Source organism: Protopterus annectens, chromosome 1.part2, assembly GCF_019279795.1.
Source record: "Protopterus annectens isolate FY-2018-M chromosome 1.part2, PAN1.0, whole genome shotgun sequence".
Taxonomy (NCBI): domain Eukaryota; kingdom Metazoa; phylum Chordata; order Ceratodontiformes; family Protopteridae; genus Protopterus; species Protopterus annectens.
In genome coordinates, this window is record NC_056727.1 from 1204341827 (window position 1) to 1204368225 (window position 26399).

The 26399-nt window shown below is 41.3% G+C and overlaps 1 protein-coding gene across 1 annotated transcript in view; it reads right to left on the bottom strand.

Moving 5' to 3' along the window:
* Positions 1-2089: 2089 nt before the first annotated feature.
* The window catches only part of LOC122792444 (zinc finger protein 540-like), a 143833-nt gene continuing 119523 nt past the window's right edge, over positions 2090-26399 (bottom strand). Inside the window, exons 4-6 of the mRNA XM_044060232.1 lie at positions 20487-20612; positions 2465-2584; positions 2090-2178 (exon numbers count right to left, since the gene is read on the bottom strand). Coding sequence (XP_043916167.1) covers positions 2090-2178; positions 2465-2584; positions 20487-20612 — 335 coding nt within the window. The remainder of the gene's footprint in view (positions 2179-2464; positions 2585-20486; positions 20613-26399) is intronic.

A 26399-nucleotide genomic window follows, 5' to 3' on the forward strand; every position in this document is an offset into this window, starting at 1 on the left:
TTAACCAATCTGGAGGTGTATTTATCTTTAATGAATATTGATACACCACCTCCTTTCATTTTCATACCTAGAGTTTGTGGTCTGAACCTGTGGAAGGAGGTGCAACCCAGTATAGCTAAGATGCTGTCCACAGCCTTGAACCTTTCATGTTCTGCAATGTTATTCAACCCAAGCCTTCAATGCCAGACCATGTTCTGCAGTGCAACCCAAGCCTTTAGTGCCAGACCATGTTCTGCAGTGTTGCTCACACCTACCCTTACATCATGCAGTGCCGCTGACTCTCAGACCTCAGTGTCACACTATATTCTTCACTGTCACTTACCCCAGCCTTCAGTATCACACCATGTTCTGCCCTGCTTGCTAGACCCATCCCTAAGTAGCATATAATGTACTGCAGAAGTGCCACTGTCCTCCACGCCTACAGTGTCACCATGCTCTACTCTAGTGCCTATCCAGCTCCCAGTGCCACACTATGTTCTGCCCACTACAGCCTACAGTACCATTTCATATTCTGCACTAATTATCACCTTAACCCTTAAATATCATACCATATTCTGTAGTACTGCTGACCTCAAAGCTTTCAGTGCCTCATCCGGCTCTGCAGTGCTGCTCTCCACCAGTCTTCAGTGCCACAATATGTTCTGCAGTAATACTCCCCCACTTCTCTCAGTATCACATGATGTTCCACATGCTGCTATCCACTACTCTTCAGTGCCACAATATATTCTGCAGAAATACTCACTTACTGCCCTCAGTACCACATGATGTTCTACATGCTGCTCTCCACTAGTCTGTAGAATGTTCTGCAGAAGTACTCCCCCACTGCCCTCAGTACCATATGACATTGTACATGCTCTTTATCCCAGTCTTCAGTGCCACAATATGTTCTGCAGTAGTACTGCCCCACTGGCCTCAGTACCACATAAAGTTCTACGTGCTGCTCACCCCCAGTTTTCAGTACCATCATATATTTTGAAGTAATAGTTATCCCAAGACTGCAGTAACACACATGTATTCTGCATGATGCTCATCCTGAGTCTTCACTGCTACACCATGCTCTGCCGTAGTACTCACCCACAGCCCTCAGTACCACATGATGTTACATGTGCTGCTCTGCCGTAGTACTCACCCACTGCCCTTAGTACCACATGATGTGGTACGTGCTGCTCTGCTGTAGAACTCATCCACAGCCCTCAGTACCACATGATGTTGTATGTGCTACTGTACTCACTTGCAGCCATCAGTGTCACACTATGTTCAGCAGTGCTGCTCACTCCCAGCCAGCAGTATCACACCATGTTCTTCCCTCCTGCTCAAACCCACCCTTATGTATCACTGTATACAATGTAGTGCTGTTCAAGCCACCCTTCAGTGCCAAACAATGTGCTGTTTCCCTAAGCCTTCAGTTCAGCACCATGTCCTGCAGTGTGTTCACTCTACAACCTTCAGTATTATATCATGTTATGGAATGTTGCTCCTTCTACCAGCCCTTCTGTGACAAACCGCATTTTACTTTGCTGATCTTTCCAGGATTCAGAATATATATCATGTTCTGCAGCGTATCACAGTTTTGTACCCTACTAGCCTTTATGGTACTTATGTTGTTATTTCTACTTTTTCCATTCTTCTCCTACTTACCCCTCCTCTGCCATAGCACTACTTTTTAACTTCTATATTAGACTGTTACACCTCTCTCTGACTCAGGATATAAATATTTTTCTACATTTTTTCTCCATACTGCCTAATGACCATCAGCCCTCTAATGACCAAACCAGCCCATTCATTCTCCTTGACTGAAAGCCAGTCACAGAAAGCTGTCAACCAGGCCGCCATCGGGGACTTTCTATACCCTACATTCATTCCTCATGTCTTCCTGAGCATGTAGAAGTCCTATAGTGCAGGCTTTTTTCAGCATGCATGCATGCTTCAATACATGAACAATGTCTGCAATAGTGCTTACAAGCTGCTCACTAGAATCTTATTTCCTGCCATTCTCTGCACTTGCTAGGAGACCTGGACTTTGCCAGTGTCACTGTTGCACCAAACTGAGCTGCCACACCTTCCCCGGGGTTGAACGAGCAGGTATTAATTACTCACTCCAATTCCCCTCCGTCAGTTTTCCCAGAATGTGAATCACTAATGCATCTTGATTGTCTGGGGTCAGGGTTTTATCCCTCTCTGCAAAACAAACAGTGAAAATGTAAATAATTAAAAAATAATAAATCACAAAAATGCAGCTTGAAGCCCTAGTGTGACAGATAAATTCTGCAAACTTCAGGAAAAGGGTTTACTCAAGTGAACCCACTAGAAAGTATCAAGTGGGGATACTCTCATATTTTTGGAAGACCGATGTATATATCTTTCGTAGATAAACTCCATCATCTGCCTCCTTTGACTTGTTAATTTGCTCTTAAGATACACGTGAGGAAAACAAAAATGGTTAGTTATTTGATTATGTACTTACTAATGATGCTGTTATCAGGAACCCATTTTCGCTGCTCTGTTATTCCTCCTTCAGTAACACCATGTGTCTCATCTTCTTCTTTAACAACCACAGAAAGATGCTCATCTGGAATATTATACCCTGAAAACCAAAATTAAAAGAAACTCTGCAGTTAAAAAAAGTCTATCCCAGAAACGTTGCACCAAGATTATTCCCAAAACTTTCCCCTACATTACAAAGTTTTCTTCATACCTAGACCAAGGATAATTTAAAAAAATATACCAGAAAGGGTTAAGTCTGGTAGCATGGCTACTTCTGGAATCAAATGTCTACTCCATCTTCCATTCAATGTGCAATCTATTATCAGAGGTTACAAAAGCTGCACAATTTCCTTTGATGTCAGGAAGATTAGAAGGTTATAGGTTAAAGCCTGTCACTAGATACATGGACTCATGTGCCTTCACTGACAGTGTAGTGAAGTATAAGGCAGACTGTTGCATTCCCAAAAGTGATATTAAACAGGGTGTTGCTGCCAGTCTCAGTGGTAGCTTAATAGAATATTAAGAATCTCACAGTACTTATCTTACAGGGTATCTGTCCTGGCCAAATGCTATTGGGTCTATAAAGACCTGAATTCTCTTTGAAAACAGGCCATAGTCCTACCAGAACCAATTTAACTATCAGTGAATTACATAAACAAATACATAAAAACAGATATTATTGTAACTCTGCTCTTTGACATGGTCATTACTAACCGAAGTCTCTTAACAAAAATGTCGGTATTCCTGTCCTTTTGCTTTTCTCTCCATAGGTACATTACTAGGTAAATTACATCATTTGAAGGACCTTCCAGTCACGCATGTTGGAGTGGAGAATGCCCTATCACCTAGACTAGAATTAGTGTGGGGAACAGTTAGGTGAACAATAGGAGACTCAAGAGTGTATGCAGAAGGAACAGACCTGGTAGCTTCCCCATAATGAGCACTATATCCATGCAATGGGCATGTATCACAAGTGATTAATGTGTAAAACATTGAACACAATGCACAGTGTGCACACACCTCAGTGGGCAGCCAGCCAGCAACTCTTCTGGGTACAGAACATCTATGCTCTCTTCCTAGTTTTAAAGGAATAAAGTTAGCTATTTTAATTCAGAAAAACTGCTATCTGTGTAGATTATCAGTGCAGGTGTTGTGAGGAGAAGCCCATGTTCTACCTGCTGTAAAGACCCCAGTCCCAACAACTTCAGTACACTCATAACCTAATAACATGGTTATGGTCTGCAACATTCCAAGTCAGAAGTTAAGCCTGGTTGAAAATCAGTCCAAGTAAGACCAGAATAAACAAACTGAGCTAAGGTAAATACCTAGATAGTTAAATTTATGCCTTCAGTACTGTGGGGTATGAAGTTTGAATATTTTAAGTGCTGGCATCTCACTCAGCTGGTTGGTTTGAAAAAATGTTCCAAAATATGTTAAACTCAATTAACTGCAGTTGTAAAGTTGATTTTTTTTTGTTTTGCTTTTTAGCCACAATTAAAGTTAAACATATTTCAGGGAGCAAATCCTTAACAAATGTACCTAATGGTATGTTTATTGCATTTTAAAAGCAGATTTTGCTAAGAGTGTCAGTGTGTTGAAGATGCTAATTAATGAAAAGAAGGCCTGGAAAATCACAAATCATGTATCATTAGAGGAAAATCATCCACAGTAAAAGGAAAGTACAGTTGTGTAACAACTTCCCATAACAATAGAAACTCAAGTCGATCACTGTTTCAGTAGTACTTACTACTAGGATTTATGACAGAAAATAAAATGACCGACCAGTCAACCAGAGCTCAGCACTTCTCCCCCCTTCAAGATGGGCAAATGTCTGCATGTTAGCGATGTCCAAATGTTGGGAACCAGGATTTGTTGCAGTACAAGATAGAGATGTCCAAATGTTCCTTCTATAAAGATGACATTTACCCAAGTCAATTTAGTGCTTTCCTTCTCAGGATGACCACAGGACATCTGCCCAACTAAACCACAGACGGGGGGGGGGGGTTAATGATTCTGTCTAAGTAGGGACATATGGGTACCCTCATCAAGGCAGACACACAGGGCTCTTCAAGGTTATTCTGGCCTCAGTAGGCCAGAGGCTTTGAGAAGGAAAAAGGTGAAAGGGAGACTTACATGGGAATTGGGTATCTATCCCAGTCTAGAATGACCAAGAAAAGAAGAAGGGATAGTGGGAGGGAACCAGCACTGCAAGAGTGATCCTCTCAAACATCTACAATTCCAGTCAGTTCCTATACAATTGTACTTGTAATTATGTCCTTCCTATAGATCACTGCTGCTGTGATCTTTACCAGTGAGTTGATTTCCAGACCTGAGGAGAATTGGGTAGTGGATAGGTTGATTGGAATGTCCTAGCCTTAGAAGCAGTGCCTCATCCATAGTGTTTGGAAAACATGTGGACTAAAAACCAAGTAGCTGCATAAGAAAGAGCCTGTGCACTCATACAGTAACTAAGATTGGGAAGACAGGCTGGGAAAGCAATTTACAAGGCAACAATGCTAGGACATATGTATGGCTCCCAAGTGTACATCAGAGTCCAGAAGATTTAGTATTTTTGCTTGGAAGTGCTTGCTTTGGCATTTTTGTACTGAGTAGACGTCAAATAATTATTCCTCAGTGGGAAAGAGAGAGAGAACCGGGAACATATTTTCTGAAATGTGATGAGTTGGTAGATTTTAAAAATACATTTCTGAGAACACTGTCACAAATACTGGAGGAGCAAATTGCTGTGACTAAAGAAATGATTATTTTGAGCTGAGAAACAGGATCTAAACTGCCTAGACATTTGTTAGGCCCTACTAAGTTTACTGACACTGGCTGCCAAAAAAGCAATTACAAGAAAATGGAAATCAAAACATAAACTTACTGTAATTGAACTACTGAATACTGTTAAAAGAACTGGAAGTGGGAAATTTAGAAAAGGGAAGGAGCAAATTAAATAGAAATAAATGGCATGTGTAGGAACTACTCATGCAGAATAATATTCATGAGGAGAAGTGAGATTTAAGGGAATTCAGGAATCAAACAATTTATGTAAAGTTGGAGAGACTCACAGTTCTTATGAAGAAAGAAAACTCGTGCACGAAAAATATTATGGTTTGTTTTTTACTCTGTTAATTTATGTGTGCCTACGTCTTCAGTGATAATTTAATAAAAGTCTGCACTGAGTACTATACCCTAGTGCGGTGAGATCTCATTACCCCTTCCAGTTTATTGCCATGGTGAGTGCAGCAGAACAAGATGCAAACTGCTTTTGTACTTAAAAAATGCCTGCTTAGGAACTGTTTTCCCTCATGTCTAGGTGCAAAGGACAGTAATAGCTGTCTGAGGGTCTAATGTTTTTGCCTTTATCTAGATAGTGTCTGAAGCGGTCTATGTACATCTAAGATGAGAAGAATTCTTTCTCTCGTTTTTGTGAGTTGCATAGTTTGGTTGAGAAAGACAATGACCATGACTTTTTATACAAAAACTCAAGACTGATCTAGTCATTAAGAAAACTAGAAGGGATTTCTGAAGAGGAGTACCTATAGTTCTGAAATGCTCCCAGCAAAGAATGGTATGTTACAAAGAAGTTTGCCTGGTGAGATATTTAGTGGGAATGAGGTGGTAGGTTCATAACAGGGCTATGTTAGTTTTTCTAGAGAATAGCTCGGGTATAGTACAGAAGTAATAACTTTTTCTGGGTGTTCTCACAAAAAACGAAATCCATGGAAGAAGTGCTTAACTACCAGCACTGATGCTGGGAGATCTACAGACATACAGACTGAAATGGCTGAGAAAAGTATCACTTATAGAGGACTCTACCAGACTATTATTTTAAGTATTGGAGAATTGTCTCACTGTTGCTGTGCTAGGACCCTGATTCTTCCTGGGGCACCAGAAGGAAAACCTCTTTCAATCGGCTAAGTAGGAATTCCTTGTGGCAATCCTCCAGCCTCCTTAAGTATGTTCTACAGTGAACTGGTGCCTGAAAGTGGCGAACTGCAGTGTCTCAAATTCTGAGATATATGAAGACCCCCTTGATCTGAGTTAGGAAGTCTCTTTGCAAAAGTAGTTTACAAAGTTACACGTTGAAAATCTGAATGAGAAGGAAGAATCAGTGCTGTCTGGTCTAAAGGGGGACAAGCTTTTGCCCCTCCTCCTGGCTTTTTGGATTATCCAGGAGAGAAGAGGGATTGGAGGAAATTCCTGTAGAAACATGCTTTTCCATATGAAGAGAGGGAATTCACTCTCTGTTTTACTTTGTGAAACCCTCTGGAGTAGACGTGGTTTATTCCCGCAAGAGGTAGGCAGGTGTATTTCTAGGACACCCCATTGGTGAACAATCTGTAGAAAGTCATCTCTGTGTAACATCCATTTGTGGGGATCTGCAGCTAATCTGCTTATCTAACTCATCAATAATCTCAGCTGGGATGGGATGGTGACTGCCCTTAGGGTCATCAGGGATTAAATAATTACCTCCCAAGCTTTCATGGGCAGTTTGCATAAGAGAAAGGATCAAGTCCAACTTGTGTGCTGATGTAACACATTATAGTAGTACTGTCTGCTGGTAGCCGCAAAGCCTCTGTTTTCAGGAGGGGCTTGAAGATTCTGAGTGCCTGTTGGTTTGTGTCACGGGCAATCCTGAGTAATGTTTCTTCTGGTGAGCCTTCATAATAACATTAAGGAGCAAAAAGAAAGAAAAAAGAGAGCGCGAGAGAGAACTAATATCACCATGCAGCTCTTTGCAACACTATTAGAACCAGGATGAAGAGATAAAAAGAAAAAGACAAAAAGGAAAGAGTAAATGGAATATCATCAAAGAGCTTTGTGGATCTATAACAGCTCTTTTGTAACATAGTTAGAAACTTCATGGACACCATCTGATAGGCTATAGTGAACGGTTACAATAGCTTCTTGCTACTTTTCCTGACACGTTCTCATTTCAGCATCCAATGACTCTCAGCTGTTCTACTGCATTCCTAGGAGAACATAATGGCTCACGGAAACACTTTAAGAACAACATTTGCTAAAAGGTAGTAAAAGGATACAACACCTCCCTGCTACAGTTCTTCACAAAATTATTTAAGCAATTGTAAAACTGCAGTTGCTTAACAGACTACTGCTACATTTATACTACATTCTACTGACAGTCAGCACCTCTTCTGATGATTCTCCCTAATGACATGTGCCAAGGTAAGATGGCCCATGTTCCAACCCTTGCCAGAGTTGTAAATGCCTGTATGAGTATCACCATTGCCTTTACATTTATGCACCTCCTCCTTTGATATGCATCCCAAAATCATTTTACTTTGATGCGTACTGAGTGTGCCACCCAAGCTAGGTCTGATGCATTTGTGGTTAGTGAGTTTCATGTTTGAAAGGCACTCCTTGTTTCAGTTTGACTTGGTTGGATAGTCATGTGAGCTTTTTGGAGATATAGCACAGTACAGTGACCTCCAGGTACTTCTCTGGAACAATGGAGTTTTCTGATGTGCAATATGGGCAGAAGAAACATCAGAAATGTGAAGAGTATAAATTCCAGTGCTCTCAGAAATTTCCTGACTATAATCATTGTACCTGAAGATACCCACTGAAAGTAATGAGCCAAATATTCCACCTTCTCTGGTGAGTGGTGGGCTCTCTGGTTCCTGTAATCTTGGAAAGGGTGAGGTTAGATCTGGGAATATTAAAAGAAACTCCACACTTTGAGACCAACCCATGATGAATTACAAGGCCCTCTCCATCTCCTCCTGTGAAAGTGTCCAAATGAAGCATTCATCCAAGTAAGGGGAAACATGAATGCCTTTGGTTCCACAATAAGTAAGTACCAAAACCAGGCAGTTTGTCAAAACCCTGGGTAAAATAGCTGATCTAAAGGGCATGGAGGTAAACTGATTGTGGGAGCACCCACAAATGTGATAAATTTCCTGCAGTCCCTGTGAATGGGGATATGAAGATAAGCATCCCTGAGATCCAGGGTAACCATCAGAGCTTCATGGAATAGGTGTGGTATGAGGGCTTGTAGCATTAGCATCCTGAAATTTGGAAGCATGAGATATGTGCTTTCTCCTGACAGATCCAGAATGGGCATTCATGGACATTCATTTCAAGACATAAAGAAGAGTCCTGAGTAAAACCCTTTTTTCTGATCATGATTTGCTGAAGGTTCTAGGACTCCTGGTTGTAAAAGCTCTTTCAGTTGTATGATAGGATGGAGTGGGTTTACTTGGTCCCCAGGTATGGGTGGAGGGAATGCCTGACATTTTTTGGCTTTCTTAGGAAGAATAGCTTGTAACTGAGAGATATCTGCAGCATGAATTTGTCTTTTGTGATTCTTTCCCAGTTTCTACCCCTGGGATACTATGTTTAAAACCCACTTGTCCTGGTAATTAAATAAATGCCAATTTGAGCATGAGAAATTTTTTTTCCCCAAGGGGGCTAGAAGGAGATAAGTGCTTGGTGAAGGTAGAGAAGTCACTGAGACTTTGCTTACTGTAGGGCTGTGCTTTGTTCCCCCATTTGGAGGTGGAGGACATCATTTGATTGCTTTGACCTGTAAGAACCCTGATTGGTATCTAGAGTTGGGCGCCTGGATTTGCCTTGAAGAAGTAGTGTTGTGTAGGAAAGGGAAAGGACCAGTTTTTAGTAGGACAGTGTCTACTGAACCTGGGTGGCTGCACTTGTAATTTTTCTTTTTAGTTTAGATAGATTTCTCTTTGTTTTTTTCTTTTTCTTAAAACCTCTTTCTACCAATTGATTAACAACTGTGTGACATTTCAGGGGGCATCCAACAATTTAAATTATAATTTTCACGCATCACTTGCTCCTTGCTGCAGGCATGCCTGACATCACAGATCCAGTAACCAGTAAAACAAGGCCTGTTATAATCTGGGCAAACAGAAAGGCAAAGTATGCTTTCCATCCTGTTCTGCTGCACCTGTAATAATTATTTCAATATTTATTTTCCACACAATCAGAAATCAACATAATTTTCTTTCAATATACCCAAAACATTTACTAATATTTAAGGCAAGAAAGTTGATAGCAGTTTAAAGGTCCTAATTCCCAAGGTTGTAAGAATAAACCTTCTTTGCATCCAGTGCCCTGGAATCTCTATCAGAGGAAAGAGGGAATAAAATTTTTAAGGGCCTTAGCCTTTTGGCCTTTGGGACCTATAGTCTTAGATCATCAGATAGAGATTTGGGAAATTTAGATATTTGGTTGAGTGGAGATATGTGTCTGTCTGGAATCTGGCCAGGGGGGCAGGTAGGGGAATCAGGAGCCATGCTTGATTCCTAAAATACATCATCAACAATATCTAATACAGGAGGGGTAGCCAAAGGGAGGGCCCCTGGAGGAAGAAGGAGAAGATCCCTCTTGAGTTCTTTTTTTTGAAAATGACCCTCAAAAACTCCCAATGAAAATGTTCCTTAAAGTATGCAAGGTTTCACACCTCAAATAGAGAAGGAGATGATGGAGGAGATTTTGATGGAATCTGCCCTGTATTGGATAGAAGGAAAATAAAATTCCTGAGAAAAAGAGAGAGAAAATGAAAAATCATGATGGATTAATCAGATCCAGTGTCAGTGTCTTGCCTGCCTCCTCTTAGCCAAACCCCTGGGGGTTCAATTATTTTTTTATTGGGGGCGAGATACAGGCCATTAGCCGCCATTTTTGGCTCATTTACTTTTTAACTTTTTTTTTAGTTTTTGATCTAGTTTTTGAAGATGGCATGTAAAATGTAACCTCCTTTGGAACTCGACCCTGTGACCTGGTGCGGCCCTAGTGGCCCATGCCCGGAGAGACATCAGCGGGCCCGGAATCGGTGGATGAGAATCTGGTCTGTACTGGACTGACTCTGTTTGGCTCGTTTGACCTCGCGGGTCAAAGTAGTGGGTATCAGGGGCTTTTAGCGATTCACTGAGTACGGGGCGACCAGCGACTGGCTTAGGAGAAACTTTGTTGTCAGTTTTAGACTCTTTCTTTCTCTTTCTTTTTTTTTTTGTTCTTTTTTTGTCCTTTAATGTTCTTCTAACAACTGACATTTCAAATTAATTAAAAATTGGCAAAAAAAAAAAAATAGCAAAATAGAAAAGTGCATTGATTAAATGCATTGATTAAATCTAGCATAAGACCGACAACATTGAGGTAGATCTAGGAAGGAAAGTACAGTACAAATGAAAATCCTTATGAGGCTCAAAAAGAGCAATTGTAATTGTTAACTTAAGGAGACATTAAGTTTTATTAGAAAGGTTTCCCAAACCCAATATTACTTACCTTTAGTTAGAGACTTTTTACTTTTGTAAACGTCTTCTTAAAATTTCAGAAAGGAATTAACCCGGCAGGCAAATTGCCGGGCACTCCTTGCAAGACTTCTGCGGCGCACCTGCATAAAAGAAAGAAAATTGAAAATAAAATTTTATACCCCTGACGTCATGGAAAAGGAGACAGCAATGGATGCGGGACCCAAGAATTTGTTATTCAGGCCGAATGAGGGCAACCTGCCAGCAGATTACCCAAATGTAATGACTACAACAGTGAAATAAGAAGAACATCTGTTTGAAAAGAGGGTGAGAGAAGAGAGGTGGCTCAGTGTTGTAATGAGCCGAAATGGCAGAGGCATGGATCTTAATGGAGGAGAAGGATAGGCCTCTGTGGAGTAGATCTGCTAAGTAATCCAGGATTAGAGGCAGGGAGGGCAGAGATGTGTCCTCTCCTTTAGATTTAATCCAGGTGCAGTACCTGTTCCACTTATCAGCATAGGATTTCCTTATACTAGGTCTTCTGGCCTCAAGAAAGATGTCCAGCACCTGTTTGCTTAGGCTGGTTACTGGGGGAGATTTCAAGGAATAAGCCAGGCTGCAAGGTTTAGGGTTTGCAGTTGCGGATGCAAGATCTGTTCCCCCTGCATAGAGAGCAGGGTTGGGTTCTGGTGTAGGTGCCAGGGTGGCACCTGTGACAGGCTGCACAGGAGTGGGCACTAGTGCTGGCATGGCCAGTCCTGGGCAATCAGAATTGTCCTTGGTCTGTCCTGTCTTATCTTGAGCAATACTCTTGGGAGAAGGGCCAGAGGGGGGAAAGCATAGAATGAGAGATTTACCCACTGGAAGGATAGGGCATCCAATTTCCAGGCCCTGCTGTGAAGTGTCCTGGTGCAGAATTTGCTGAGCTTGTGATTGCAGGGGGAGGCAAAGAGATCCACGTCTGGGTCCCCCTCTTCTGAATCAAAAGGCTGAAGGTGCTGGGGTCTAATTGCTACTCGTGTGGGTCTAGGAGTTTTCTGCTTAAGTCATCTGCCAGTGAATTTTGTTTGCCTGGCAGGAATTGAGCTTGCAGATTGACCTGCATGTTCAAGGCCATGTTCCACAGGGCCATGGCCAGCCTGCAGAGTGTGTAAGAGTGAGTTCCCCCCTGCTTGTTGATGTACCACATAACTGTGGTGTTGTCTGTTTTTTTTAGCAGGTGTCCTGGGGAGACTAGGGATCTGAAAGCTGTCAGAGCATGCTACACAGCTAGCATCTCTTTTAGGTTGATGTGCAGATGAATTTGACTTGGACTCCAGTGGCCCTGAATGCACTTACCGTCCATATGTGCCCCCCAGGCATAGTCTGATGCATCTGTGGTTAGGGTCTGGGTGGCGAAGGGTTGAGTAAAGAGCAGTCCCTTGTTGTGGTTGCATGCTGCTGCCCACCAAAGAAACTCTGTCCTTAGACATGGTATGATAGGAATGATGGTTTCCAGGTCCTGAGAATGTTGGCACCAAAGACTTTTTAAGTACCATTGAAGATTCCTCATATGCAGTCTGCCATATGGAATTATTAGGATGCATGAGGCCATGAACTCTAGGGCTTGCAGGATTTTCCTTGTGGATGGCTGGGTTCTGGTGGCCATTTGAGTAAAGTAGTCTGTCAGATAGGCTTGTTTTTCTGGAGTGAGGAACGCCATCAGGGATGCTGTGTCCAAGCTTGATGCCAGGAATACAATCCTTTGACTGGGGACTAGTTTTGATTTCTTTTCATTGATGGTGTACCCCAGGGAGGTTAGAGGGTTTTTTTTACAAATGTCAAGTGCTGCAACAGCAGTTCCTGACTGTCTGCCTGAATCAGGCAGTCATCCAGGTATGGGTAAATTTGAATATTTCTCTGTCTGCAGTAAGCAATGGCTGGAGCCAGGCATTTTGTGAATACTCTGGGAGCAGTGAATAAGCCAAAGGGAAGTGCAGAGAACTGATAATGCATAGATCCTGCCCTGAAGTGTAGGTATTTCCTGCATGACTCCCTTATAGGGATGTGCAGGTAGGCTTCTTTTAAGTCTAGAGTGACTAACCAGGCATCTTTGGCTAGGATAGGTAGAAGCTGCTGCAGGGTGAGCATTTGGAATTTTGGTACCACCAGGAAGGTGTTAAGAATTTAATGATCTAGGATTGGGCACCAAATGCCCTCTTTTCTGGGTATCAGGAAAAGTCTGGAATAGAATCCTTGACCTATCTGTTCTGCAGGAACTGGTTGAATTTCCCTTACAGAGAGCAGAGATTGAACTTGGTTTTGTGCCTCTGCCCACTAGTTTGGAGGGAGGTCTGGGAACCCTTTTGGGGCTGGCAGTGAGTGGAAGCAAAATCTGTACCCCTGGGATACAACGTTGAGGACCCATCAGTCTTTGGTGATGGAAATCCAGTTTTTTGCATGAAGGGCAAGTTTTCCCCCTAGGGGCACAAGCAGTTGGGCAGAGGTGGGTAGTGGAGTAGAAAAGTCATTGGGAATTCTTAACGTAAGGGGGGTGGCTTAGCACTCCCTGCTTTAGAGGTGGAGGCATTCCATTGCTTAGATCTTGGTCTGTTGATGCTGCTGGTTACTGGTCTCTTTTTCATTTAGCAGGGGAAGGCTGACTTCCCCTAATCAGCATAATAAGGTCTTCTGCCATTTTAAGCATTTGACATTGTGGCAAGGGAGCAGGTGCATGTGCTTTGGTCTTTGGTTTTCTAGGCGGAGCGTGTACTCTTGGCCTAAGAAACTTGGTAGTTTTAGACAGAATTGAAGACACGAAATAAGTCATTGGTTTGAGTCAGCTATCAGTAGTGCGAAGAACTTCTTCAGAATCTGGTGCCTGCTCAGCAGCTCCGGACCCATCCAAGGTAGAGACATCCGCAGGTTCCATAGTCGAAGAAGAGTCTTGTTGCATAACAGACTCCGAATGCATCTCGGAAGAGGCCTGCGAATCCATTGAAGCAGGTATCAGGGGCTGCAAAAGTGCCTCACTGAGTACTGGCAGACTGCACCCAGCTTAACGAAAGCGTCGTCGGCAGCTTTGGACCTATATGGCCTGCCTCTGTCTTTATCCTTACGTTTTTTTCAGAATATTGGTAGTCAGATGGCTGACCAAAGTCATTTCGGAATACAGAGATCAAGAACGAAACTATTTAGCGACAAAAAAGGGCTCAAAGAGGAATGGTTCGGGCATTGAACAAGAGGTAGTGGAGTAGAAAAGTCATTGGGAATTCTTAACGTAAGGGGGTGGCTTAGCACTCCCTGCTTTAGAGGTGGAGGCACTCCATTGCTTAGATCTCTGCAAATCCTGAGACTGGAGTCTGGGGGAGGGGTCTGTTTCCCCTGGGTCTAGCTTGAGATGGACTTGAGGGGGATGGAAAGGACCAATGCTTTGAGGGGCAATCTAGGAAGCTGTACTTCCAAGAATTCTTTGACAGTCTGCATAGATTTAGCTTTTTCTTCCATCTTTTTAAGAATCTCTTCTGCTTTGGTGCCAAACAGATTGTCCTTGTTCAAAGAAACGTCAAGTAACTTTGATTTGACATGGTCTGGCAAGGTCTGTTCCTTAAGCCAAGCATGCCTTCTCAGTACAGAACCAGTGACTGCTGTCCTGCAAGATGCTTCTAGGGCATCAAAGCCACACTGCAATGTATGCTTGTTGACTTGGCTTGCAGAATGCATAAGCTCTTGCAATTCTTTATTTTCTGCACAGTCTGTAAAGGTAGCTATTTTTTGTTTGATAAGTTCCATAGTATGTTGCTGGTACTTCAGCATGTGGAACTGACAATTCAAATCCCTAATGACGAGAGTTGCAGAGGTATATACTTTCTTACCCCATCTGTCCAAAGCTCTGGAATCCTTGTCCGAAGGGGTGGGATTCTTAGCTGTAGTTGCTTTGATACCTTTAGGCCCCTGGGAGATGACCTCTGGGTCAGCAGTAGGATTTTTGAAAAGGAATTTGTGAGAGTCAGGTACTCTGTAGTACCTGTCTGGTTTCCTAGGAGCAGGGGGTAAAGTATCAGGAGTAAGACTGGATTCCATAAAGACATCATCCACAACATCAAAGACTAGGGGTATTGCTAAAGGCCTACGTTGTGGCAAATCTAGAAATTCTGAGTCTCTTTTTGGATTGAGGATAGTCTTGGCATTCCCAATGGAAATGCTCTCTTAAAGTATGAAGGGTTTCACCAAAAGAAAAATCCTCTGGAGGAGAGGCAGAGGGAATGGATTCCTCTGCATCTGTATCCTCATAAGCAGATAAGGGCATGTCTTTAAAATCAGATACCTCAATGTCGTCGGACTCTTGGTCTGTTGATGCTGCTGGTGACTGGTCTCTTTTTCATTTAGCAGGGGAAGGCTGACTTCCTCTAATCAGCATAATAAGGTCTTCTGCCATTTTAAACATTTGACGTTTTGGCAAGGGAGCAGGTGCATGCGCTTTGGTCTTCGGTTTTCTAGGCGTAGCATGTACTCTTGACCTTAGAAACTCAGTAGTTTTAGACAGAATTGAAGACATGAAATAAGTCGTTGGTTTGAGTCAGACATCAGTAGTGCGAAGAACTTCTTCAGAATCTGGTGCCTGCTCAGCAGCTCCGGACCCATCCAAGGTAGAGACATCCGCAGGTTCCATAATCGAAGAAGAGTCTTGTTGCATAACAGACTCCGAATGGGCCTCGGAAGAGGCCTGCAAATCCACTGAAGCAGGTATCAGGGGCTGCAAAAGTGCATCACTGAATACCGGCAGACTGCACCTAGCTTAATGGAAGCGTCGTCGGCAGCCTTGGACCTATGCGGTCTGTGTCTGTCTTTATTCTTATGTTTTTTCAGAATATTGGTAGTCAGATGGCTGACCAAAGCCATTTCGGAATATGGAGATCAAGAACGAAACTATTTAGTGACAAAAAGGGCTCAAAGACGAATGGTTCGGACATTGAACAAGGGGTAGTGGAGTAGAAAAGTAATTGGGAATTCTTAACGTAAGGGGGTGGCTTAGCACTCCCTGCTTTAGAGGTGGAGGCACTCCATTACTTAGATCTCTGCAAATCCTGAGACTGGAGTCTGGGGGGGGTCTGTTTCCCCTGGGTCTAGCTTGAGATGGACTTGAGGGGGATGGAAAGGACCAATGCTTTGAGGGGCAATCTAGGAAGCTGTACTTGCAAGAATTCTTTGACAGTCTGCATAGATTTAGCTTTTTCTTCCATCTTTTTAAGAATCTCTTCCGCTTTGGTGCCAAACAGATTGTCCTTGTTCAAAGGAACGTCAAGTAACTTTGATTTGACATGGTCTGGCAAGGTCTGGCCCTTAAGCCAAGCATGCCTTCTCAGTACAGAACCAGTGACTGCTGTCCTGCAAGATGCTTCTAGGGCATCAAAGCCACACTGCAATGTATGTTTGCTGACTTGGCTTGCAGAATGCATAAGCTCTTGCAATTCTTTATTTTCTGCACAGTCTGTAAAGGTAGCTATTTTTTGCTTGATAAGTTCCATAGTATGTCACTAGTACTTCAGCATGTGGAACTGACAATTCAAATCCCTAATGGCGAGAGTTGCAGAGGTATATACTTTCTTACCCCATCTGTCCAAAGCTCTGGAATCCCTGTCTGAAGGGGTGGGATTCTTAGCTGTAGTTGCTTTGATACCTTTAGGCCCCTAGGAGATGACCTCTGGGTCAGCAGTAGGATTTTTGAAAAGGAATTTGTGAGAGTCAGGTACTCTGTCGTACCTGTCTTGTTTCCTAGGAGCAGGGGGTAAAGTATCAGGAGTAAGACTGGATTCCATAAAGACATCATCCACAACATCAAAGACTAGGGGTATTGCTAAAGGTCTACGTTGTGGCAAATTTAGAAATTCTCTGAGTCTCTTTTTGGATTGAGAATAGTCTTGGCATTCCCAATGGAAATGCTCTCTTAAAGTATAAAGGGTTTCACCAAAATAAAAATCCTCTGGAGGAGAGGCAGAGGGAATGGATTCCTCTGCATCTGAACCCTCATAAGCAGGTAAGGGCATGTCTTTAAAATCAGATACCTCAAAGTCGTTGGACTCTTGGTCTGTTGATGCTGCTGGTGACAGGTCTCTTTTTCATTTAGCAGGGGAAGGCTGACTTCCCCTAATCAGCATAATAAGGTCTTCTGCCATTTTAAACATTTGATGTTTTGGCAAGGGAGCAGGTGCATGCACTTTGGTTTTCGGTTTTCTAGGCGTAGCGTGTACTCTTGGCCTTAGAAACTCGGTAGTTTTAGACAGAATTGAAGACACAAAATAAGTCATTGGTTTGAGTCAGACATCGGTAGTGTGAAGAACTTCTTCAGAATCTGGTGCCTGCTCAGCAGCTCCGGACCAATCCAAGGTAGAGACATCCGCAGGTTCCATAGTCTAAGAAGAGTCTTGCTGCATAACAGACTCCGAATGGGTCTCAGAAGAGGCCTGCAAATCCATTGAAGCAGATATCAGGGGCTGCGAAAGGGCCTCACTGAGTACCGTCAGACTGCACCTAGCTTAACGGAAGCGTCGTCAGCAGCTTTGGACCTATGCGGTCTGCCTCTGTCTTTATCCTTACGTTTTTTCAGAATATTGGTAGCCAGATGGCTGACCAAAGCCATTTCGGAATACGGAGATCAAGAACAAAAGTATTTAGCAACAAAAAGGGCTCAAAGACGAATGGTTTGGGCATTGAACAAGGCACAAAACTGACAGCGAGGTACGTCGTGGTCTGGGCCTAAACAGGTGATCAAGGGTGGGTACAGGTGGGTGTATCCAATGACATGGAGGGTATGAGGGTAGTGAGACTAACATATACCCAGTGATGTGCACCATATTAACAATGCAGCCAATGAAAATAGATTGGCTATAGCCAAACATACACATAAATGATCACAGCTATGATTTCCAAAAATACCCAAGGGCTGAAGTGAATTCACATTAAAAGATCCAAAGCAAAAAATGAGTGGACCCCACCAGGAAGCATAAGAATCCCATTGTTTCCTTATGAAGGTAGATGCCTTAGAAGTCCGAAAAGCACATACAATCTCCCTTGACAATGAACAACTGACTGCACTATGGCTATCTAGGACTCTCCCTTTGCAATGAACATGCTGATGTTGATGAAATCCAGGATCAGAATGAAATTCTTGGTTTCTTTAGGAACAAAAGTAGACTGGAATAACAGCTGGACCCTCTCTGGTATGGAAGGACCTCCTGGATGACTGTTTTTTTTTTTTGCAGAAGACTCAAGACCTCTAACTTCTCTGTGCTCTTTAGGTTGGGTAGGATATCAAGAAGGGTAAGGGATGATGCAGGAGTGAGCAGTAAAACAAAACTTTTTGGATCCTGTGGATTTTATTATCCAAATCTCTTTCCCTGAGTGGTGCCCATCCATGCCAATACATGGGTGGTAAATGATCCTTGACTGCCTGCAGAATACAACAGTCCGACAAGGCCTCTAGGATTCCTTTACTACTACCACCTCCCAGCTGGGTTGAGAATTCTTACCTTTCAGTAGGTGGACATTCTGGAAGCCACCACGGCACTGATTTCTTCCAGACTGTTGAAATCTCTGTTACTGTTGGTTGAGTCTGTACCACAGCTGATGCAGATTCTTTAGCATCTTCAATAAAAGGAGTATTGGAATTCTCAAATGTTTATGCCTCTGTTCTCCAACATGTCCTTAACCTGAGGATGGAATAGGTCAGCACCATTAAATGCAGCTTTAAAGATGGATACCTTAAAATTATTTGTGAAATCTTTCAGGTGTAACCAGTTTGACAGCATATAGTGAATCCACTGCACAGCACACTTGCTGCACTATCTGTTACATTATGTGCCACATACATGATAAAGCTTAATATGGTGGACAAAGTAGCTGCTTGAAAGGTCAGTTTAATTCTTGAGTCCATTATCATTCACCTTCTCCAGTGTCCTAGACATTTCATCTTCTAATTCCAATGTGTAAAGTTAGCATGTCCAACAAGTTACTGAGTACTTCTACAGAAAATGTGAAGGACACAAACTCACTTCCCTTGGAAGCCCATTGAGGTTGACAAGGCAACAATAGAGTCTATTATGGAATTCTGACCTATGTGGTTCCAATTTTTACAAGGCCAGAGAATCCAGTCAGGTCTCCTAGTTAAAACTGCCACAGCATCAGGGTCATTCTGTGTCACCATGGTACAAGTACCACCAGCCTGCTTGCAGAGGGAAACACTGTTGAAGTTTCTTGCAGTAACTTCCCTGGAAAGGACAGAGGCAGTAATGGTCATCACCCCTTATCTGGCAGCATCTGAACTACAACGCTGAAAGCGCAGTCCTGCAGGAGGGTTTAATGAGAAATCTGACTTGTCTCCATTACTAGTGCCTGGTACTGAGGAATTGAGAGGGAAGCTGTTGTGTTTCCTCATGTATGATCTCTTCCTCTACTCCTTGGGGAGGAGGGACATTCTAATCATAAAGGTTCATAAACAGTCTAAAATTATCTTTCTTTCAATTTGGAGGTATTGCAGGTGCCAGGGAATGTGTATGCAGAGAACTTGCACCCTTGTAGATGTCAATATTTTGTCCAGTGTTGTGGACAGCAGCACAAAAGTGCTGGAAGTGACACTGACTGATACTGATACACAGGAACTTGGCAATGTCGGCACCAAAGAGTCAGTATTGATGTATCCACAGTGAGAGGTCCCTAACATCAACATAAGCAATGAAGCTGTTGGAACCAAGGCCATTGAGATGAAAAAGTTGCACCTATTAAGTGGAGCAAATAGTGTCAACACTAAGTTTGGTCAACCAATTCCAACTTTAGGAGCTGAAGAGGAAAATGGCACTGAATCATCTGACATTGAAATTAACCAATGGCAATGAAGGTGACAGTATGGGAAGATCCATCTGTGTCAATGTGGGCGTCTGTAGGGTACACAGCAACCTCAGGAGGAATGGTACTACAACCATGGTTGATAAGGAGCGAGAAACAAAGGCCAGTATGTACAATAAGAGCACACTATAGCCTGAGTGTGTTGTAAATGGACTCATCTCAACTACTGTCTGAAGCACAGCCTTAAAAAGCCTCATGTAATCAATGTTCAGGGTTGCAGAATGATGTGAAGTAATGGACCGAAAAGGCCTAGAAGATATGGCTGTAGAAGCATTTGCCTAGATAAGTCAACTTCCATAAGTGAGAGAAGCCACATCCTTTTCTAACTAGTAAGTGAGGAAGGTCAGCAGCCAAATTAATCATTAACATGAACACTGTAGAATCATAGGATCATATGAATAGGATCATAGGAAGTTACTAGGCTAATGGTCTGAGGGCCCTTACAAGCCTAGACAAATGTTACCCTCGTTACTATGATCAGCACCTATCCTCTGAATCACAAAAAATATACTTCTACTGACCTCAACTTAATGTGGAGAAAAGAAGACATTTCTTTAGGAGAAAAAGACTTGTACAAAGCATCGTATTGTCCTTATCCTTAGTTGTACACCAGGAAGTCTCTAAGACTTCTTGAAACTCTGAGAGGTAGAAGATTCTGTGTGTACTGACTCATCACTGGGCATCATGCACATTAAAATAAGGTTGGTCTAACAGTTAAAGTTCTACTATGAGATGCTTTGCAAATCTTACAGTCCTCCAGAACTATGAAAGCACCCCACTTCTGGTAGATGCACTCCCTGCTTTACCTCCTTCGACTTCTAAATTTACTTAGCAACTAGTGGGGAAAATAAACAGTTATTTATTGGATCATGTACTTACTACTGATGCTGCTATCAAGAAGCTCTCTTTGCTGTTCTGTCACTCCTGCTTTGGTATCAGCCAATGGCACTATCTCATTTTCTTCCTTAATAATTACAGAAAGGTGCTCCTCTGGGACACTATAACCTGAAAATCAAAAATGAGCAGAAATTCAGCCATTAAAAAGGATAATTGCCAACATTTCAGACTAGATACAATGGCTTATTTATACATAGCTGATAAATAATGGTTAAAACAGCATTTCATCAGGAACTATGGATAAAGAGAGTCTGCCTCTGGAGAGAAATGCTGAATTCCACATTTTATATTATACATAATGCAGTGTCACTGATTCTACATGCTGCACACTAACCTCTGATGCAAAACATTAAAAGGATGTAGGTTAACCCTCACCAAGTGCCACAATTCATGATTCAGAAATAAGATAACAATGCAGTATATAGCAGGTTGCATTACTCTTGATACAATTCTCAAATGAGACATTAAACATATTTTTTATTTTTATTAACATTTGCTTAATTGCACCCCCATGTGTACAATATAACCACTTGTAAGCATTTCCAAAACAATATCTGAACACTGTGAGCTCAATAATCCCTAGAAGCTACCACCTCCTTCTTTGTCTTACCATATATTAATTGTTTAATAAACCCAAAGAGATACAAATAAACCTAAAAGGGGTAACAACACTATTTAGATTAATAATGTGCCTCACAAAAGATGTCACCAAATTCCGAATGTTAAAATAATGTAATCCTTTTTCCAAATATTAGCATTTACATATCACTAGGATCACTGTTCCAGGTTTTCAAAAGACATTCCTTCACCAAATACTGTCCACTATTTGTACAATGACAACTCAGCACAGAGTGAAGAAGTACATTTGAGTATGAAAATGTTTGTAGAAACTACAGCAGTAATGTCTTTTCAGCTTCCATGAACGAAATGAGACCCTACCCAAAATCCAGTCATCAACCACTGATTATGAATTTTTTTATTATTTTAAAATGAAAATGCAGTTTTATATTTCAATAAAATCATGGCAGTATCAAACTGCTTGTTTACTCATCCTGCAGTCTCACCAATTATGGAACCATGTACCCAGTTTGCTATACCAGTGCCCACATAAGTTAGATACACCCAATCCATAATGACAGAAGATCAATAACATATATGGAAAATGTATTGTTATACAATTTTATTTTGTGTTGATTTTCTATATTTTGACCAGCGGTCCAGATTTTGATAAAATGTTTCATATTTACTGGCACCTGCAGCTCATGATTCTATTTATCACATATTAGAGTCATATTAGCCACAGGGAAAACATTTGTTTACTTTCACCAAATTTGCCAGTTCTGCCTTTTTTCAAAGAGCACAAGTATGGAGATTGCCTAAATTTGCAAAAAAATGAAGTTAATATTAATGCTCTAAATGATACTAGTTGGAAGTCTTCATGAGTGCAACCCCTCAGGTAGATACACTTAAGCCTCGGGGGAGAGTCCCATTTAATATTCACTTTGTAGTAGTTAATCCATATTTGTAAATATTGTATCATTTTTCTGTCTGGAGTTTTGAACCTTCCTTTACATGGCAAAGCTACTAAGAGAGCAAAGAATATTGGGCTGCCTCCTTCCAAGTAAACATCTGACAATTTATTTTAACTTTACCATTCTATCAATCATGGGGGTAGATGTTTTGGACAGATAAAAATCCAAACTATAAGTAACTTCAGCTGAAGGAAATGGATGTACCCATACTTCTAGCTACACTTGCCACTTAATGTATGGTGAGAGGCAACTGTTCATTTAATGAGTGCAATACAGCTCCTTTATAGTACCATTCTAAATATCTTAATACCTTTACCACCTGAGATATAGCATGGTTTTCAAAATATGATGACAGAGGAAGACTTTTAGACCTAGGTAGAATGGATCTTGTATCCGGTTATTCATTTCATCAGCTTTATTAAAAAATAAAGACTCTATAAAAGCAACAGTCATGATCAAAAGATTATCAACATATACTGCAAACATTATCTGTGTAAACTTTATAACTATAGGGAATATTGTGATATATTTCTGCAAAGCCATGAATACTTGGGATTAATGCTCTCATAAACTGTGTGGAGGATATTGAACAGCCATGTTGTACTCTGTCTTATGGACACATACTTCTGAATAGTGCCCATAAACTGAAAAAATCTCATATATGAAAAAAACTAATTATGTTACAATAGAGTTCAGAAGGATAAGAATTTTAGTAGTAAAAAGAGTTGTTGCTTGGGAGCAAAATTAAATTCTTTTAAGAGTGTTCACTGAATAGAAGACAAGATTTATTTTATAGAAGCAATTGCTGTTCTCACAGTAACCAATGATTGCTTGCAAAATAAAATCAAGCATAGACATTCACTGACCAAGGTTAAAAGCCATATTGTGCAGCATATTAATCAACTTTGCACAAAGTTTGTGACCAATATTTAGTAAGGTTATAGGATGCTAATTATCGACTAATTTACTGTCCTTTCTGTGTTCTGGCAGCATAGTGATCTTTGCTAATTGGAATTCTGGATCTAAAACTGGATTCAGTCTGGGTAAGTACAAAATTAAATCTAATAAATGGGGAGCCACCAAAAAAATTATAACGTTTATAAAATTCAGAGAAAAGTGCATCAGGGTCTGGTGCCTTTTTATTAGGAGTTTCTTTAACAGCAGCCTCTGTCTTTGAGATATCAAAGATACAAAGTAGAAACTTGAAGCTAAATATGGCTTTCTATTTTATAAACAAATTTTAGTGGCTTCACTGATTTGCAGTTGACTTTTACAAATTAGTACAAACATTATTTGAATTTACTTAGTCCACTCTTTCTGTGGGTCCTATTTAATAAAGTATTAGTTTAAGGGTGTGCACACTAATGCAACCAGCTTATTGTACATTTTTTTTATTTTTTATATTTTTCCCCCTCACAGATTTGTTTTTTTTCAATTGAATTGTAAAGGTTATAGGTCACATTAAAGGTGGGGAAAAGTTTTGAAATGATTTATTGTGGTCATTTTTTTATATCACAAAAACCTGGCATTTTAACAGGGGTGTGTATACTTTTTATATCCACTGTATTTAATTGTACCTAGAATAGCTTTAGAGAGTCATATGTACTGTTAACCAGTCTCGAGATGTATCATATGTACTGTTAACCAGTCTCGAGATGCATCATATGTACTGTTAACCAGTCTCGAGATGTATCATATGTACTGTTAACCAGTCTCGAGATGTATCATATGTACTGTTAACCAGTCTCGAGATGTATCATATGTACTGTTAACCAGTCTCGAGATGTATCATATGTACTGTTAACCAGTCTCGAGATGTATCATATGTACTGTTAACCAGTCTCGAGATGTATCATATGTACTGTTAACCAGTCTCGAGATGTATCATATGTACTGTTAACCAGTCTCGAGATGTATCATATGTACTGTTAACCAGTCTCGAGATGTATCATATGTACTGTTTAACCAGTCTCGAGATGTATCATATGTACTGTTAACCAGTCTCGAGATGTATCATATGTACTGTATCATATGCACTGTTAACCAGTCTCGAGATGTATCATATGTACTGTTAACCAGTCTTGAGATGTATCATATGTACTGTTTAACCAGTCTCGAGATGTATCATATGTACTGTTAACCAGTCTCGAGATGTATCATATGTACTGTTTAACCAGTCTCGAGATGTATCATATGTACTGTTAACCAGTCTCGAGATGTATCATATGTACTGTTAACCAGTCTCGAGATGTATCATATGTACTGTTTAACTAGTCTCGAGATGTATCATATGTACTGTTAACCAGTCTCGAGATGTATCATATGTACTATTTAACCAGTCTCGAGATGTATCATATGTACTGTTTAACCAGTCTCGAGATGTATCATATGTACTGTTAACCAGTCTTGAGATGTATCATATGTACTGTATCATATGTACTGTTAACCAGTCTCGAGATGCATCATATGTACTGTTAACCAGTCTCGAGATGTATCATATGTACTGTTTAACCAGTCTCGAGATGTATCATATGTACTGTTAACCAGTCTCGAGATGTATTTGGATTACACCTTCACCTTTGATTCTTTCATGCTCATTTTGGAGTCTGAATATGTGGAAGGCATTGTAGCCTTGTATGGCCAGGGTGCTTTCTGCAGCCATGAACCAAGTCTTAGTGACTGCACAGACATCAGCATCTTCCAAGTGCTTCCAGGGAGTGCAGTCTTCTGTTGAGGCTCCAAGCATTAACCAGCATAACCTTGAGTTTGTCTCAAGTGGATTTCTTTATGTCGGGAATTTTTTTGTTTTGACATTGCCTAAAAATAGCACTATGGAGAAGGCAAGCATCTTTGCTAGTATCCAAAAGCCTAGCAGAGACAGGTGAAGACCTTCTCTGGCAAAGCAGCATGGTCTGTTGATTATGTCTTCCCAGGCTGACATATACTGGGTGTCCTTGGATTGACAACAGAAGCTAAGCTAATTGCTGAAGTCAATCATTTTTGTCTGTATTGCAGCATCATCCTGGGAGAAGGTAAAATGCTACTTAGTGCTAAGGACATACCTGCCTGAGACACATAATCTGAGAGTTCAGTACGTCTCAACTCATTCACTCCAACATGTACTGCAACAGAGTAATAATGGTAATTGTTGCTGAGTGACTTGATTGTGTGTGGGATTTGATGGATCCTAGCACCTGACAGGTAGCTAACTGTGACTTTCCCATTGTCCAGCATGGTGAGAGGGACATCTGTGTGTCTCACTATGGAATCACTTATAACAGGACATTAGATTTTGAGGTGTTTTGCCTTAGGGGCTGATTTCTTGAGACACTTGTATGTGTGTTGCTATGTGAAGTGTGGTCTGTTCTTGTTCCAGTATATATGATCTGTTTGTGCTTGGGAGGTCTCTGGTCATTTGGTAGGCCTTAGTGAGTATCATTGCATAGGTGGGTCTATGTGACCTCACTTTGTCTTGAGTGAGAGGAGATGTGTGTGTCCTGACAACCTGCTTGATGTCTTGTTTGTTGTTACATCAGAGGATTGATTCCAGCTTCATGGTATAGTGACATCTGTCACATAATGTAGTTGTTTGCTTTAGGAGCAAATGGTTGTCAGTATACATGAGGCAATTACTACATTGCCCTAGGATGTCCATGTCAATCAGGCTAGCTGGTGAATTGTTGGGAAACTGGCTGTCCATTGTAGCAGGTTAAACTGTAAGTACTAGTTAGGGAGTGAGCAAGTTGGAGTAGCTTTTATGCTAGGACTAATTCAACTAACTAAACAAGGGGCTTATTCTGTTGAGGATTGGGGTGAAGGAATGTTGTGATGCTGCTCAGTGCACATCTGAACTGCCTGCAGTATAACAGAGAAACTTGGGAGGGTTCAACTGACAAATATCTTGGGGAAAAATAGTTTCTAGGAATTTGCTGATATACAGGGCACTGATAACTCCCATTCTGAGATGCACAGCTATGTGCAAATGTGAGACTTATACTCAGCTGAAATTAAACAGTTTTAAATTAGTCTGCCAATAGAAAAATCACACAACGATATTTCCTCCAGCAATCTCCAGCTCAGACAAGGCTATATGCACACTCTTCTGCCACAGGGGTGCAGGGGAGCCCTACTTAATGTAAAATGGCTTGATTAGAGTTCAAGTGTATAAAAGCTAGGCTTGATTCAGCAAGTCTGGATCTAGTCTATGCTATCTAAGCAATATTACAGTGCAAAACAAGTGCAGATAATGAAGCAGGTACAGACAAAAAAACAGTCAAAAAGGCACTAATTAATCCAGTAAAACAGTTACATGCAGTAGATCAGCACACCTCTGCCACAAGGGTGCAGGAAAAACACCTACTTA